This window comes from Eurytemora carolleeae, unplaced genomic scaffold, assembly GCF_000591075.1.
Source record: "Eurytemora carolleeae unplaced genomic scaffold, Eaff_2.0 scaffold2200, whole genome shotgun sequence".
Lineage (NCBI taxonomy): Eukaryota > Metazoa > Arthropoda > Copepoda > Calanoida > Temoridae > Eurytemora > Eurytemora carolleeae.
In genome coordinates this window covers 1-19,280 of record NW_019398117.1, presented here as the reverse complement: position 1 = coordinate 19,280, position 19,280 = coordinate 1, and the positions used below count along the sequence as shown (strand labels likewise).

Genomic DNA, 19,280 nt, shown 5'->3' with positions numbered 1-19,280 from the left:
CGGGACCTTTGAAAGCTTAGGCTGGTCAAATATTATTTAGATATCTATGTTTTTTGTTTATTTAAACTGTTTATTTTAATTTACATTTGCGGTTTCTCTGTGAAAGTGACTTTCGCATTTCGTTTTTACGAGAAGCAATGAAGAAACTCACAAAATAAACACGTTTTTCGAGTTAAAAAAGCAACGTTATCTTCCACAGTTTTGATCAGATTAAGTTTCAAGAGTACCGTTGTAAATCGGGCATTGTCTTCTTTGCATGGATGATTACTTAAATTTATACTTACAGTCCCTTTAATTCGAGATCTAGCATTGGACATCGTATTTTTTATTCACGTTAAAAATTTAAGATAAAGAGGTTCCAATTTTTTACTCTGTGAAAAGGGGTGAGGGGGAGGGCGAGGTGGGAAGGGGGGACTGCCCGCATGAAGGGGGGGGGGGCTGCGTGTGGGTTTGAATTGTTTGATATCTGTTTAAAATATTTAAACTCAAGTTTCCAACTTTAAATGGATCAAATTTTGATTATTTTCACTTATATTCTTGTGAATAAATGATGGCGATGTTTCTTCTTTAAAAACTTTCTTCTATTTTCGGAACAAAGATGAAAAAATATGTCAATAAAGATTGAATGAATGGTATTTATGAATTCTATAATCCCTGTTTTATCTAAAACAACATTATTTATTTTAGAAATTTTGTAAAAATAACAAAAACAATGAATTAAAACTATTATTACTTTTCTATCAAAGTAGCAGTAAACTTTCTTTAAAAAACCCTCCGGTGATAAAGGGTTATCCGCAGGGTATAGAAATAAAGGGAAAGGAAATGGCGCTGGTCTGGCATGAGAAAGCCAATCGCACTGCTTTGCAGAAAAGTTCGGTAAACTTTACACACACTCTTTTGGTACAGACACACAACATGAAATTGCAGAACAATGTCGTCATTTATAATTAAGCTAGAATAGCGACTATATTTATTGTAAACTTTATTCAAGTTATATTCTTTGAATGAAAATTTGGCTTATAGTGTTGACTTAAATATGTAAATAATATATTACATGTATATATTAAACTTATTTTTAAGTAAACAATTAATAATAAACAAGTGTACTCTCCTGGACTGTACAAATACCGAGGTTTGTATGTACTGTATATACCTACAGTACACGCCTTCGGTTCGGTAAATTTACGCACACTCTTTTTGGTACAGACACACACACATGACGTTTCCGCCCACTGGTTATCCGATGCACAACAGTACCATAACAAGCTTTGCCTGATCAAGGATGAATGAGTTATCCTTATATATAAAGAAAATTTCTCATTCCTATCTGGGTGTTCTCTTTAAAAACAACAACGATACCCTCCTCATAAAAAGGTTTAAAGGGTACCATTGTCAATCAAATATTCCGCTCTACAAATGAATGGACACTTGGAAATTAAACCTATATTCTGATTCTGATTGATTGCCATTTATTTTAATACCATCCTATTATATGATCCACAATATATTATTATTATTTTTATTATTTTCATAATTTTTTTTATGATTTTAGAGTAGTAAGGTTGAGGAATCATTAACCTGTGAACTACAATCTATGCGGGATCAGGTAACTTAATGTTTTTTTTTTATTTAAATATATGGTTCATTGAGTCTTTGCCACAAACTTAATTTTTATATAATCTTTATATCTTTTCAACCTGTGGTGTAAACCTTTGAAATTTCAATCTATTTAATCTAACAAAATTCTTATTTTGAAATATCTAAGGTTTAAAACGTTGGGTTGCGAAGATAAAGGGATTAATAAATCTGAATTTGGGGAAAAGATTCAAATATTTTGCCTTTTATAAGAAAAATCGTTTTTTTAATCCACGACAAAAAAAAGATAAATTAGCGAACACTTTTTGTTAATGTTTGATAATTTATGAACAGAGAAAACGCCTCAGATAGAGCAGCAACTAAAAATTCAAATCGAAGCTTAAAACAGATTAAATAAATTATGAATAAAATGAGAAGAATAGGTTAACAAGAAAAAGTATTTCTCAGTAAAAAATTTGTTTTTATAATTCACATTTTAAAATAAAATTCGCTTTTAAATTTCACATTTTAAAATAAAATTCGCTTTTAAAATTCACATTTTAAAATAAAATTCGCTTTTAAAATCCACATTTTAAAATGAAATTCGCTTTTAAAATTCACATTTTAAAATAAAATTGATTAAAAGTTTTTTTAAATCTTTCATAGCGAAGTGCAAAGGGGGAGGGTGTATATAAATGGGAAGGCACTGGGGGGGGGGGGTTGCAATTCTAATTAATAAAACCAAGAGCCATGAAGCTGTTGACAATCTTATCCTTTGAGACAAAAGCAATAAAAAAGTAAAACCTTCCTCATTATACTTTTACGCAATGATGAAAAACAAAGCATGATTTTTTATATGATTTAAACTTCCTTTTTTCTTATCAGAAACATTATTATTATTAATAACTATTATTTTTTTAAAAAGTTTTTTAAATTTATTCCATGCAATTCAAAACTTTCTGGAAAGATTTAATTTATGTTTTTAATTGAAATAAATCAAAAGAATGAATCAGAATCATTAAGAATATTGTCTTTTTTATATTATTGTCTTTTATATTTCTTGGGTTTCTATATTAAAAAAAAACTGAAAAATCCGCAATCCCTGCTAGGAAAGGATCATCGAATATTTTTTGAATAAATACACGTGGATTTAAATGTTCAGTCAATATTCCAGAAAGCTGTGACTGCCGATCACAATTTTACTAATTAAACATAATTTTTTAGCTTTTTTATTACTTTTTGATTAAAATAGTAAAGTACTAGCAAATCCGTAAATTAAAAGATTATTGTCTATTAGATCAAAAAACGCTTAATTTCAAATATGAATGCTTCTCACTCTGGTTAGTCCGGGCCGTGAGTAGCAGATAAAGGAATAATTTATTTTTTCATTTGCTTTCTTTTTTACAAAATTTGAAGGGTTTCATATTCATATTCCTAATCTTATTTATGGTTAATTTATGATTTCTAACAGATAAGCTTTATAATATGTAATAAGGAATCAATAACTGTACGTTTTGTCACACTGAACGTGACAGAAAGGCAAAGGAATTGATTCTGTGCCACAAACTCTGATTTTCAAATCCCAAATTCTTTTTGACCCAATGTCGTAGATCTTAGATATTTCAAACTATGAATTCTCTTAGTTTAAATTATCAAAGTTTGAAATACCAAAGGCTTACGCCAATATTTTTTTAAGTTGTAGGGATTAGAAAATTCGAATTTGTGGCAAAGACTCAATTCATTTATGCGCTATTACTGGTTAGAGTTTGTGACCTCAAAGCTCCTCTAGCTTAGATTTTACGCACAAGTGTGAGGATAGCAAATCTATCTCCAGTTACATATTAGAAATTCAAAATATTTTGTTCTTTATAAATAGTTCTTTAGTAAAAGGAGTCGAAGTCATAATTAAAAACTTTTTAATTTTAATTTTAACAGTGCAATTTCTTAAGTTTGATATGCTGTAAAGAATAGACACTTTCTGTACACCCGATCCTTTGCCCACGGACCATGACATATTTTTACATAAATGTTCAGGGTCCCTGGACATTATTTGCTGTATAACGTGCCCAGGGTCCATGATATTTTTTACATAAATATCCAGGGTCCCTGTACATTATTTGCTTTATAACGTGCCCAGGGTCCATGATATTTTTTACATAAATATCCAGGGCCCCTGGAAATTGTTTGCTATATAACGTGCCCAGTGTCCATGGACAGTATTTTCTGTATAACGTGCCCAGGGTCCATGGACATATTTTGAATGTTACGTGCCCCGAATCCAAGGAAATCATTTTCAATTATGAACATTTTCTCTTTGTATATTGTAAGACAATAACAAATAAAAGTTCGCGGATTTTATAATATAATATAACATAATATCATAAAATAAATATATATAAAGTAGTGTTATCTTTTTGTTTGTCTGTATAGAAGTCCGATCATAACTCATGCACCTCATTAACGTCTAGTCTTAAATTTTGATTGGGTTGTCTTTAATCGCAAGATTTTGTTTTCAGGCCAAGCTGGAATCCCAAACTATATTATAAACTAATGAATTATATTTAAAGGTGAACATGAAGAAAAGTTCTATGACTGAACATGTGACACATCTAGAAACTCTGAGGTAATAACAAAAATACAATTATTAAAAACAGGAACTAACCACTCTTAATTTTTTTTTATCCCTATATTTGTATAACCTGATGGTGTAATTTCTAACATTCACCACTATATGATCTATCTGAATTCATTCTCCGAAATATCTAAGGTTGCTAAGCTATAAGGATTAGAAAACTAAAGTAATGTACAAAAGAATTTTTATAATAATCTGAGTAACAATATAAGAAATAACTAAAGACTGTTAAGAGAGAAACCAAAGAAATTGAGTCTTTGCCACAAACTCAAATTTTCCAAACTCAAATTTTCTGTACAACCTGATGGTGTAATCCTTTAAAATTTCAAACTTAAATTATTTGATCTAACAAGTTACAGTTTAAAATATCGAATCCCTCAGGTCTAACATCTTGGGCTGCAAAAATATTGGAATTAGAAAATCAAAGTTTGTGGCAAAGACTCAATTTCTTTCTGAAAAATAGAAGTCCGTTTTATAACAATTCTTATAAATTTATATATTACGAAAATGCTTGAAAAAATAAATCCAAAAATGTTTTTGTTTTAAATTTTTTCTTTTAAATTCCAGGGATGAAATAAATATAATGATGGAGAAGAAATTAGATCTTGAAAGAAGAATTGAGGTGAGAAATTTTCAAAATTTAATAAAATGCAAAAATACAAAAATACAAAAATACAAAAATACGAAAATACAAAAATACGAAAATACAAAAATACAAAAATACAAAAATACAAAAATACAAAAATACAAAAATACAAAAATACAAAACTACAAAAATACGAAAATACAAAAATACAAAAATACAAAAATACAAAATACAAAAATACAAAAATACTAAAATACAAAAATGCAAAAATACAAAAATACAAAAATACAAAAATACAGACAAAAAAGTTTTAAATTGTTTTTATTTTCAAAATCAATTTTTCGATTAATCCTTGTGTCCGTTATCGTTGCTCCATCAACCGTTTATTTATATCAACTATTAGAATATCGTAATTTTCTTTATAAAACCCCATTATTAGAATTTTATTGACGAGGAGTGCGGGGGAAGGTGCATCTCGTCTGAACTGCAAATTACGTCAAAAATAAAATTGTCCACAGTGCGTTTATTTGTTATTTATCAGAACCGCGCCATTTTTCGTCCGGCATTATTTTGATGTCCCATTGGCACATGCATGGAAAGTTCCGGTTTTACAAGAACTTTTAAATACAAGAACTTTTAAATCCAAGAACTTTTAAATACAAGAACTTTTAAATACAAAAACGAATAATTTATATGTTGAAGGATTCGATGACTGAAATGATAAATATGTTATGTAATGAGTAATGATCAATGTCGTCTATTTGTGCATAATTTTGCATATTTTTCTCTTTTCTTTTGGAAACCTGAATTTTCAAAAATTTAATTAAACAAATTTAAACTACACCATTTATATATGTATTTATATCTTTGTGTGTGAAAAAATCTTTAAAATAGTAATAATTTTTATTGGGTTTAATTGCATTTCACAATGCTTGAAAACAAGTTCAAAATTTGGAAGATGTCAGGAAAAGAATTTTATTTTTATTTGTAAATAAAATGATTTTCATTATAACTTTGACAAAAATATTAAACAAATTGATACCCGATTTAAAGTTAGTATACACAAGCTTCAAAACAACTAAATAAACAGTATACACCCACCAACACTCTTCTGTCATTAAGAATTGCATTTGTAATAAATGACTTGAAATTCGGCAAGTATTGATCCCCCTCCCCCCTTATCTTACTTATTTTCTTATTCTTCTGCGATTCTCTTTCTTTTTCTTTTTCTGTTTTCCTTTTGTTAAAAGATTCGTTATTCTTCTTTTTTCTTTGTGCCTACTTTTTGCCATTCCCTGGATTTTTGCTTTCTGTTTTGCAATTCTTGAAATCAGGTCTTATAGTCCCTTTAGCTTGTGAATATATAGCCATTAGGCAGGGTCTCACCCTCCACCAAGCTTTCGGTGGGCCTCATACTCGCCCCACCGTCTGTGATTAATGCTGTGCCAGCAAGACGCCAAAAATTTTACCGACACGACTCTTTTACTTATGTACTGTATCTGTAGAACCTGTACGCAGAGCGGGACGGTTTGACCAGCACGCTAGACGAGAGCGCTGACAGGATCGTTATGCTAGAGAAGGAATCCAGGGAACAGGATAGCATTGTACGATCATTATTCTTATTATCATTATTAATATCATTATCATTATTATTATTATTACTATTATTACTATTATTATTATTATTATTATTATTATTATTATTATTATTATTATTATTATTATTACTTATATCTACTCTATCCATCCCTCCTACTAGTTCCTGTTACTCGTGCTCTTCAAAGAATTGATTTTTAACACCTGGCTCCCTTATTTACTCATTATCATTATTATTATTATTATTTTAGATTCGAACACACCGTAAAGAAATAGAAGAGTTAAAATCTACAAATTCATCTTTAGCAGATAGGCTAGATACTATGTATAGAAGGTAAAAATTAAATTACTTAAAAGTATTTTAAAATGCATTTTCAAAGTTCTGAATGTTTTCAAATTTGAATATTTATACCTTAAAAACTGTTTTAGTCTTCTTACGTTATATATGTCGCAAACATCTAAGGTAGCGTTATTTTTACATGTTCAACGAGGCATGGTGTAATCAACATGTGTAAACATTTTTTTATTTTTTACGAAACGTTATATTTCTATTAATCTTTATATAAATTAATAACTAACCTATTTACATCTCATTTGATTTTTCCGAACAGTCCCATCAAACAGTTCGTTCTTTCTAATTAATGAGAGAAAAGCTTGATTTAATGAATGATTGGTTTTGAAGAATACATAAATTCACACTTGACTGGTTTATTTTGAAAGTAACCGTAGATTTACTATTCTAAACGTTTTACTCATCCTACGAGACAACGAATATTAGACTTTCAGAGACATTACACAGAGTTTCTATTGAACATGAGATGAAAAATGGTGGGATAATGAAAGAGACTGCACGCGTATTTTCAAATGCCTGATTCACAACGGTCCCCTTGAAAGCTTTGTCTGATCAAGTAATATCATAAGCAGTAATGATCAGAATGAAACATGTTAAACCTAGAAAAAACAACGATTTCATAATTATTATTGATCAGATAAAGGTTAAGCGTTGTGAATCGTCCATTGCTATCTTTACATGGAGAGTCCCTTTAAAGAGCAAAAAATCGTGAATTCATGTTTTTTTGTGAACTATTTTCTTAATTGTGCAAACTAATTCGAGACCTGAGGAAACCTCTGTAGAGTAAAAGAAAAGGAGATGTTAGTTTCACATTTATTAAAAATATATTTCGGTCTGGGTTAACCTTCGTCCGTTCTTGAGATTGTTTCTCTCAATAAGATTAAACACAAAGTTTTGCTTTTGTATAGCCCTGTAACAAATGCAGACACAAAGTCACATTTCTTTAAGTGCACAACATACTAAGCATAGCGCAAACATTCCTGCTGAACAGGGTTACATGTTTAATCCTGCTTTATTATTCATTGGTCTAAATTCTGTCTCTACTTCAAATCTTGTTATCCCTCGTCAGTCGTCACAGGAATTAAGTCTTTTATATAAATCAACCCACTCGAGTACTCGCTTTCATAATTCTTTCTACTCTGACCCTTCCTCACCCCTCTCTACTCTGTCCCTCCTTCCCTATCTACCTTGTCCCTCCATCCCTCTCTACTTTGTCCCTCCCCCAATCTATACTCTGTCCCTCCCCCAATCTATACTCTGTCCCTCCTCCCTCTCTACTTTTTCCCTCCCTCCCTCTTAACTCTGTCCCTCGCGCCTCTCTACTCTGTCCTTTACCCCTCTCTACTCTCCTCCCTCCCATTCTACCTTGTCCCTCCCTACTTATATCTACTCTATCCATCCCTCCTACTAGTTCCTGTTACTCGTGCTCTTCAAAGAATTGATTTTTAACACCTGGCTCCCTTATTTACTCATGCTCTTTAGAGCGTTCATTTTTAGCACCTGGCTCCCTTATTTACTCATGCTCTTTAGACCATTCATTTTTAACACCTGGCTCCCCTATTTACTCATGCTCTTTAGAGCATTAAATTTTAACACCTGGCTCCCTTATTTACTCATGCTCTTTAGAGCGTTCATTTTTAGCACCTGGCTCCCTTATTTACTCATGCTCTTTAGAGCATTCATTTTTAACACCTGGCTCCCCTTTTTACTCATGCTCTTTAGAGCATTAATTTTTAAAACCTGGCTCCCTTATTTACTCATGTTCTTTAGAGCATTCATTTTTAACAACTGGCTATTTTTTTTAGTATATTCAGTAAAGTGTGAGTAAAAAAATTGGGATTATCAACGTTATACACAAAACTTTCTAAATTTTAGTTTTGTTCGGATTTAAGGCTTTAAAGATTAAATGTGATAAAAAAATTTAAAAAATATTTTAACAATTTCATAATAGTATATTTAGTTTTAGCTATAGAGCTTTACGCGTAAAAGTTAGTTAATTAGATCGACCCCCACCACTACTTTATACACATACATCTAAACAGTTTGTTTTTAATCTTCCTGACGTGACAGAAACAATTTCAAGGAATAATAATTGTCTTAAAACATTTTTTTAAAAGTGAATATTTACAAATTATCTTTTTTCGATCTCATAATCTGAGTTCGTTTCCCTTTTGTCCATTTGAAAGCCCAAATTTGTTTAAATGATCTTTTTTGTTTGTTTATTTACTTGTGGATTTTAAAATTTTTTATCGATTTTAATGGTTATATATCGTTAGAACTGACGAGGGTCAACAAAGACCGAATTATATTTTTAATAAAATGTGGAACTAACATCTACTTTTTTTACTCTACAGAGGTTTGGTCCATTACCATCACCGAATTTTAAATTTAATTTAGTACAATTAGTCTTAACTAAAGCTGAGAACTAATTTAGTATATTTAGTACGTCCCTGAGTCCTCATGGGAACAGATCCCTTCTCACAGAGATGGAAGTCTCAGACTCAGAGAAGAGTTTAAACGGATCACGGAGGTCAGTATTCGATCGTTGATTTACGATCTTGGATTATGATCGTTGATATACGATCAGGAATTATGATCATTGATGTTCAATCATGGATTACGATCATTGATGTATAATTTTGGATTATATGATTGTTGTTGTAATCTGTGCAGTGTACAATCATGGATTTCGATCGTTGATGTACGCTGTACAATCATGGATTTCGATCGGTGATGTACGCTATACATTCATGGATTTTGATCGTTGATATAAGTTGTACTGTGTACAAATATAATTTCGATTGTTGATGTACACTGTATTTTCATGGATTTCGATCGGTAATGTACGCTATACAATCATGGATTTTGATCGTTGATGTATACTGTATAATTATGGATTACGATCGTTGATGTATGCTGTACAATCATGGATTTTGATCGTTGATATAAGTTGTACTGTGTACTACAATCATGGATTTTGATCGTTGATGTATACTGTATAATTATGGATTACGATCGTTGATGTATGCTGTAAAGTTATGGATTACGTTTGTTGATGTATGCTGTACAATTATGGATTACGATCGTTGATGTACAATTTCATGGATTGCGATCGTTGATGAACGATCATGAATTACGGGTTTTATACATTACGAGTTTTAGAAATAAGGAGAAGGGAAATAGGGGGATTACATTCTATCAGTAAACTAGAAAACTCTTTAGTAGAATTTATATTTTGGTAAAAATTTAAAAGCTCTCCAGTCTACAATTATTGGTATTGTTTACACTTCCTCAGCTGTCCTAATACGTCACAATAAAGTGTAAACAAAACTCCTTTATTCTACTCTCATTGGCTAGAACTTAGTTACAGAATATTTGGATATAAATGAATTATATTGAGTACATTTGGAGTATACATTATTTTCTCATTATTTATTAATATTGAGAATCATAATGAAATAAATGTGGGAAATTGATAGGAGGGATGGTAGGGGGAGTTAAGGAAAATGAATAAAAATTAAAGGAAAGGACAAAACATTTATCTATTTATCCAACAAATGCGTTGTTGGACAGGGTTTTTTTAAAGTGACTGTAGTCGTAATATCAATTGACTCTCCGTTTAAAATGTTCGATTCACAAGGAAAACCTTTAAATATTTGACAGATCAAGAATAAATTATAGATCTGAGGCCGAATTTAAAGAATTTGAGCCGTGGCTTAAATATGAGACGCGGCTCAAATATTTGGTTGATTTCACTTAAAATTGTATTCAATGTTTCAAGATTTAAGACTGTACTTAATTAAAACCGGTTTTTGGCGGATTTGAGACGCGGCTCAAATTCATTAAATTCGGATTCAGCATGTATAAATAATCGATTGAAAACTGTATTATTTTCAATCGTTTCTTGCATGCGTATTTCTGTGAGAAAAGTCCTCAGAATTAGATACTTTTGAAGCTAGAAAAACAAAGATATCTTCCACATTATTGTTTAGATGTCAATGGATATGCAAAATTTAATAGAAGTAAAATTCATTATCTTATTATATATGTAATATTTGAATGAAAAAATTGACCGACCTCTCAATGTCCGAATCTCTGAACGGTTGAGGTCAGGGGAACAGAATAAGATTAACCATTTTTAAACAAGCTGAGCCTGTTCCGTTCTTTTATAAGTTTCTATCTCTAACTGTAGAATCAACCTGGATTCTAAACTCTAGAAGACCCGCACCCACAATATACAAATCTATTCTCAGGAAAACTGAATTCGGCATTTCCAACCTTAACCATCCCCCTTCCATAGCATTTTATCCGACATGTTTTTTATAACGTTCAAGCAATATTCATGATTTTCATCTTTTTAATGCTTTTTTTATTTCTCAATTGTCCGTTTTTTATCTTATTTTCTTAAACTGAAAGGAATTGTGGTTGGAATATTCCATTTTCCATTTAAATTCAAACCTTTAAACCTTTAAACCTCCATTGCCCTCCTATATGCCGAGTCCATTAGCGCCTGATCCAATCAGGGTTCAGTCATGTGTTTGTTGTCTATTCTGAACCAATAGAAATAGTATGGCGGCAATATCTATCTTTTTATCTATCTCATTATTCAATTAGATTTATGAATCCTTCAATCGGCGCTATCATGTAAATGAAAATATTTACTTCTACTGAAACTATGGTGGTGGGTAAACATAAATTTAGTTTCATTGATTTCATTGATATCATTGATTTCATTGATTTCATTGATTTCATTGATTTCATTATTTCATTGATATCATTGATATCATTGATTTCATTGATATCATTGATTTCATTGATTTCTTTGATTTCATCGATATCATTGAGTTGGTTCACTGAATTGGCAAACATTTACTTTGTCTTGAAAAAATATTAATTTTTATAAAATACCGTTATTGCTTCCAACCAGAACAAAATATTGTGTTTTTTTGTTGTTTTTTTTATCCGAACTTATATTTGTATATTTGTATATTTGTATATTTTGTACATTTGTGCATTCAGAATTACGCCTTCCTATGGTTTCTTTCTTAGACAAACATTGTTAAAAAGTTTAGGAAAAAATCTTCATTAAATAAATTTGAGCTAGGCCTGAAGACGGTTCAACCACGTATTTGAGCTAGGTCTGAAGACGGTTCAACCATGTATTTGAGCTAGGTCTGAAGACGGTTCAACCACGTATTTGAGCTAGATCTGAAGACGGTTCAACCACGTATTTTGAATCGATGATTTGGAGTTTGTCCATGTCCTGTAGAAGTAAACTTCACGGCGTTTAGGTGGTTCAGCGAACTAACTCAATATTTTTATGATGTACAAAGAAACATTGCTCGCCACATGTTTTTTAAAACTACCTTTCGAGAACAATCTGTACAAAGTACCTCTTAAGTACATTTGATACCTGATTATTTTGACTAATTGTGCTGACAGATTTCATGATTTCCATTATCTGCAGTTGCATATGATATAAGGGTTCGAAAATAAGATTTTCCAACATTAAACTTTTTAAACTATAAAAGCATTTTAAGGCATTTTAAATGGGTGTTTTATAAATATTTTGATTTAAATTTGAATTTACAAATTGTGTTTACACAGATGCAAGGAATTCATGAGTCCATATAAGTATATAAACCTAGGAATAAGGGCGGAAAACAAGGAGGGGGGGGGGGGCAACATCCTGAATAGTGTTCTAAGATTTAGGAGTGCTGCGATGTTCTGAAAACCTATCGTTAGATAGAAATATATATCTACATAAATTATAATTTTAAACTATGTATATAATACAGATGGCAATGCTCAGTTTAATAAAAAAAAGTTTAGTTTTACTTTTTTGTTTATTGCTTTACTATCAGTATATTAATAAGTTAAATATTGATAATAATCTAGATATATATTGTATATTATTTGCCTGTCTTTCTATTTGTTTGTTTGTTGAATGTTGGTATCCAAAATTCTGAATTTGAAAAATTGTGCTTGAAAAAATTGGACTTATTGAAATTTAAGAATTCCATTCAGGTTAAAAGCCAGAAAAATCCGCGAAATTTACAAAGAAAAAATCAGACATTTAAGAGAATTGAAAGCCTAGTAAACTTAATCTATATATTTATGCTATTACAGTGAGAACCAGACAACTGTGGATAAGGGAGACGACATTAAATCAATAATTTAGTGTATTTGATGTTGTTACAAAGCAAATAGTTTTAATAATAACTTGCAAATTTTCTTATTAAGTGAAATTAGTCTGCTTGCACTGCATGGTCGAGATATGTTTTATGTTTATTAGACTATTTTAAGTCATAACTTGAGTTTAAAAGTCGGCTTCCTATTCCAGATTGATTTGGTTATCACTGTACACATTTTAAAAGTTATATATTATGATATATTTAATATTCAGACCGTTCAGTAATATTGACGAGGATCTCGAGGATATTGAATATGATCATCCTGACCTCACCTCACGCTCACATCTAGACATTGGGGACCTCAAGGACGAGGTCCTTTCAGTATATCATCAGGTAATTGACCTCCCCTGACCTTTCTTTTATATTTGACCTCAAGGAGGAGGTCGTTTCTGCATATCATCAGGTACTTGACCAGCCTGACTGACCTGACCTGCTAATGGAGGAGGTCATATCCATGTATAATGTATATCTTTAGTAATTAACCTTCCCTGCAGATGTGCAACCTTTAGTCAGTGAATCTAGAAATTATGATAAATTATTAAACTTTAAAATCTTTGAATCATAAAAATATTTAGCTACGAAACCTCGTGCTGTTGGTTCGACAGAGGGGGAAGCAGCGGCGTAGCTCCGGCGATAGCTTAGAGACGAGCAGCTGTAGCAGCAGCGAGGATGGTCAGCAGCTTAGACCAGGATCATTAACAGCTGTTCTCCAGGTAAAAGAAAACAAAAGGAATTGAGTTTTTGCCACAAACTCAGATTTTCTAATCCCAATATCTTTGCAACGCAATGTTGTAAACCTTAGATATTTCAAACTATGAATTTTGTTAGATGAATGTATAATGAATGTATAATGAATGAATGTAAAATGAATGAAGAATGAATGAATGAAGAATGAATGAATGAAGAATGAATGAATGAAGAATGAATGAATGAAGAATGAATGAATGAAGAATGAATGAATGAAGAATGAATGAATGANAGAATGAATGAATGAAGAATGAATGAATGAAGAATGAATGAATGAAGAATGAATGAATGAAGAATGAATGAATGAAGAATGAATGAATGTATACTGAATGTACAATGAAGGAATGTATAATGAATAAAGAATGAATGAATGTATAATGAATGTATAATAAATGAAGAATAAATGGATCCCAGCAAGAATAAACGAGTCCCCGAATATCTGTAATTTGTTAAACATTGCAGTTCAGTCACTACAGAGTTCCGCCTCAGGAGTCAAACAGACAAAATAATAGGCACCCTAACAGACAAACTAACAGACATCCAGACAAACTAACAGGCATCCAGACAAACAAAAAGACATCCAGAGAAACTAACAAACAATCAGACAAATAACAGACACCAGAGATATACATTGTAATTTTTACAATACAATATCATGGTTGTATATTTAGGAGCTAAGAGGACTGCTGCATGATCTGCTGAGGAAGGAAGCAAAAGGTTGCTGTATTGCTTGTGGATCAGATAACAATGAAAAGCTCAAACTTGAGGTCAGTAGAGGGCAAGGTTGTTCAATTAAAGGTCAAGGTTGTTCAATTAAAGGTCAAGGTTGTTCGGTAGAGGTCAAGGTTGTTCAGTAGAGGTCAAGGTTGTTCAGTAGAGGTCAAGAAAAGGTCAATATGAAAAGAATTCAGTCAAAAGCAAGGTCAAAATTAAAAAAGTTGCTTCGAAACCATTTTCTTGTTGAGCGTGTAAAATTTTAGAAAATGTTTCAAATCAAAACAACAAAAAAACGATGATTCTGTAAAAATTTTAAATAAAACGTAAATTTCAAATCGAACTAAAAAATGTTGTGCTTAGCTCAAAATAAGAATGTTTGTAGGTTGACCTGCATAAGACCAGCGAGAGCTTGGAGAAACTTCAACGCCAGCTCAAGCAGAAGGAAGACGAAGCAAAAACAAGAGAGGAAGAAATGAGGGAAATTATGAGCAAGGTAGGACATTGACTGCAAATACACTGTTATAAATAAATACCAGTCAGACGAGATGCATTCTCACCAATGCTATCCAGAGTAGCACCAGTCAGATGAGAGTGTGTGCACTCTCACCAGTGCTATGCAGAGTAGCACTACACCCTCTCAGATCAGAATTGAGATTGTCTAGGGCTACTCGGCATGCCAATAGTGAGAATGCATACACTCATCTGACTGATGCTAAGTAAGTATATTTAAACAGTATAATAGCTTTTAGACTATGATAGCAACCAGAAAACGTTGTAATGTTTTAATTCTTCTATTGTATTATGAAATGTATCTTTAAATATTGATATTTGAATTTACTTATCTCCTAGAAGGTTTCTTGAGATAAGAACTTTTGTGTTGTGTATCGTTAATCTGAAAATCATGATCTCGATATCCAATGTGGGTATAGGCGGCTTCAGAGGGGGGTTGGAAGTCCCTCCTGAGTGAAATTAGGGGGGGGGGGTGAACACCCCTCTATTTTTATAATGTCATTACTCCGAAGGCTTTTGACCTGGAAAAGGTTAGATATGACCACCAACAAGTTGGTCAAGCTGAAAAGAATGGCGATGCACCCAAAGAGGCTTTCCTCAATTTAGAAAAACAGTGTTTTAAACGTCTTTATTTCAAGCGGCCCAAGAAAACTATATTATCGTTGATTGGAAGAAGGGAGGAATTTTTTTTTTATTTTAAACAAAAATTCCTTTTTTTACTTTTATCCTTCTTATGGTATACTTTTGTAGTCTCTTGCAAGAAAAATTAGCATGATTTCTGTAATATTATTTACTAAAAGTTCAATAATATAATAGCAGGAAATAAAAAATAATTCTTCCCTCATTAGAATAATAATGATATGTATAAAGTTAATGCATAAAATTCAATCCATAATATTTTTTTATCGTTAAAAGGTAAAAGAAACTGTAATTTTAGTAGGGTAAATAGAACTTTTTAGCAATAGAGGGGGGGAAGGTTACCCCTATCTTAAATCCTGAAGCCGCCCTTGATTTGAATTTTTTGTTTGATCCTTCAATTAATGCTGGGTATGAACACCGTCACCACGGGATATCAAAAAAGAATTAAATTAATCCAAAGGTCTGCCTATGATGAAGATCAATGCTTGATCCTGTGATTTATGACGCAAAAGCTCTAAATTCTGAACATCTTCAAACGTTTAATAGCAAAAATCCCAAAACCATTAGTGTGGTTTTCCAGAATGAAAAGAGAAAAAATACGTCAATATTTCCACTATTTTCTGGTCACTACTGTATTTCTATAAACAATAAACCCTCAGAAACATTAAATAGCAGAATATTTCCAAGCTAAAGGAATTGAGTCTTTGCCACAAACTCTGATTTTCTAATCACTATATCTTTGAACCCAAATGTTGCAGACCTTAGATATTTCAAACGATGAATTCGGTTAGATCAAATAATCTGAGTTTGAAATATCAAAGGTTTACAACATCGAGTTCTAAAGATATTGAGGTTTAAATATTTGATTTTGTTCCAAAGACTCAATTTTTTTAATATGTACCAAAACACCTTGATAATTGGTCATATAGGATTCCAGAAAAAGAACTCATAGAAGCGTGTAATACGCGTTTAATATGAAATAAGCTCACAAATGCATAATTATGCATTCTTATGTACATTTTTAATATGATATATTTAATATATATATACATTGTATGTAAAAAAGGTTATGAAAGTTATGAAATACTAAAGAATGTCACTGTGTAGTGTGTATACCATTATATAAACAATAAACAATATGAATATCCAGTCACGAAATATTTTAACAGAACAGAATTGGATGAATGGGAGGGGGGGGGGGTTGAAATTTAACAAAAAAAAATCAGGGATATTAAGATATTAAGTCTTTTCCACAAATTCAAATTTTCTAATCCCTATATCTATGGAACCTGATGTTGTAGACTTTTGTTATTTCAAACTAAGATAATTTGATGCAACAGAATTCATAGTTTGAAATATCTAAGGTCTACGACATTGGGTTACAGAGATTTAGGTATTAGAAAATCTGAGTTTGTATCAAAGACTCAATTCCTTTAGTGAATTTGAGCTAAGTCGCTCAACAACTTACCATCTATTCAAATACTTATTTTAAATTCTGATTCAAGATAAACGTGGTCTTGAACCGTCTCTATATACCTGGCTCAAATTCAATAAATCCGGTCTCAGCGAGCATGAAATTTAAAGGAAGCAGTTAGAAATGAATGATTTTTTTTCTCTAGATTTAAAAGTATACTAAAAGTACACTAAAAGTACACTAAAAGTACACTTAAAGGCTGATTAAAATTTGGTTGGTTCAAAGGAATTAAGTTTTCGCCACAAACTCAGATTTTCTAATCCTTCAATCTTTGCAACCAAATGTCGTAAAACTTTGATATTTTAGATTATATATCCTATTACATCCAATAGTTTAAGTTTCAAATATCAAAAGTTTACACCATATATATATATTTGAAAATTAGAGTTAGTCACAAGAACTCATGGTTCCTTATAAAGTTGACACAGAAAATCTTAATTGTAAGAAATTTTTGTAAAAATCCTTAATTGAATAATTTGTTTGTAACAGTATGCAATTTTTGCATATTATATTCTAATGGTGTGAAAATGACAAATTTCTACTTTTTAAAATACATGCAATAAATTTTCATTCATATTTCTATACAGTAAAAGATGGAAACTGAAATATATACAGTTAAAGATGGAAGATGGAATATACTGAATTCTTAATACACTTTTTCACATCAGACATTTTTAAAATCTTAATTGATTTTGTTACTTGTATATTGTAGTAATAATAAATTTTACATCATCTTTGTAAATCCTATAATTTTAATTTGAGTTTTTTCTGTTGAAATTGTACAAGAATGAGGATTGAAAATATGTACAATTATGTGAAATACAATATTGCAATTCATGGCTTTTGATGCACTCTTTGTTTGTTTATCTTTTTATAAGAAGGATTTGAAGTGATTATTCATTTAGACCGATACCCTTCAAATTCTTCAAATCCTTCATCTAGTGTTATTTTCTATTAGAGAATAAATACTACTTTTCCTACAACAAAGTATTGCACAGTTCTAATCAGAAAGACTTAATCTAATTTTACAAATATAATTGATGAAACGATATTCAGATAATAGCCCTAGTTCTGTCATTTCCAAATTGTGGTCTGCCTTTTTTGAGCATTTAAAACTTCCAGAGATATGTATATATGTAAAGTCGTCTGATCAACTGTCAATTAATTTCGGGTTTCCGGTATCAAAATTACTTCAACTCATCTTTTTTAAAGATTAATTTAAAATAACAGAATAAAAACCGGCGAAAAATTGTAATTATTACATAATTGCAATAGCTTCAATAACATATATCAATAATAATGAACTAGACAAAAATAATAAAAAACATTTGTTAATTTTTTTCAAAAGTGATTTCGAATTATATAGAAAACATCTTATTCTGATAAATAAAACAGACATCTTATTTTTTGTTTATTTTTTTTTACTTTGAGAGGCAACAAAAAAATAAAATAAAAATTTTAAATTCGGTGTAAATCAAATGTACGTGCGTTATATTTCCACATTTTTTAAAATATATTTTGGTCGGGGTTCAGTTCTAACGATATAATAAATATAAAATCAACATGAAAAAGTGTTAATAAGTAACAAAGAAAGAAATTTAAATATAAAATAAATTTGTAATGAAAAAATAAAAAAATGAGAAAGAAATGGACTCAGATTATGACCAGGGCAAAAGATAATTTGTAAATATTAACTTAAAAAAATTGTTTCAAGGCAATTTTTATATTTCTTCCAAAAATAATTCTGGTCTTTTTCAGCTCTCCCTCACAGAAATCAAACTCAAATCTGCCGAGGAGGAGAGAGATACATTCAGGTGAAGTATCATTATTATCTTAGTTTATTTCATCTTGTATACTCCCTGCTTCCTGGTTTAATAATTGTTTTAAATCGTGTATATAGATTTCCTTGATGGTTTACATAATGAGCAAATAATAGACCTTGCATAGAACGAATCTAATAATAATAAATTCAAGACGTAAATCTTGTTGAATGCTATTTAAAGGGATTGTTCACCTATTTTAAATTATGCATCCGGTAACAACTTAATAAAAATAGTTGTCCTCTTTTTTGTTCTTTTAAAAGTTTACTTAATATTTTGTAATTGTTATTTGCAATATATACATCTTTAAAATGCACATTTTCAGAAATGCATCAATCACCAAAATATGAGAGATATTTTACCATTAAAAGAACACACTAACACGACAAACATTCCACAGTTTCTTGTTTTTATTATTTCTTATTATTATCTTTTATA

The 19,280-nt window shown here is 30.7% G+C and overlaps 1 protein-coding gene across 1 annotated transcript; it reads left to right on the top strand.

Moving 5' to 3' along the window:
• Positions 1-1,510: 1,510 nt before the first annotated feature.
• Positions 1,511-18,836, top strand: LOC111716839 (bicaudal D-related protein homolog; the record flags this gene model as incomplete). Its single annotated transcript, XM_023492334.1, is given in 11 exon segments — positions 1,511-1,606; positions 4,143-4,198; positions 4,775-4,829; positions 6,299-6,397; positions 6,641-6,723; positions 9,185-9,271; positions 13,148-13,268; positions 13,511-13,648; positions 14,354-14,449; positions 14,782-14,892; positions 18,781-18,836. Coding segments are annotated over 11 exon segments (914 nt in total), but the record flags the coding sequence as incomplete, so codon positions are not given.
• Positions 18,837-19,280: the final 444 nt, after the last annotated feature.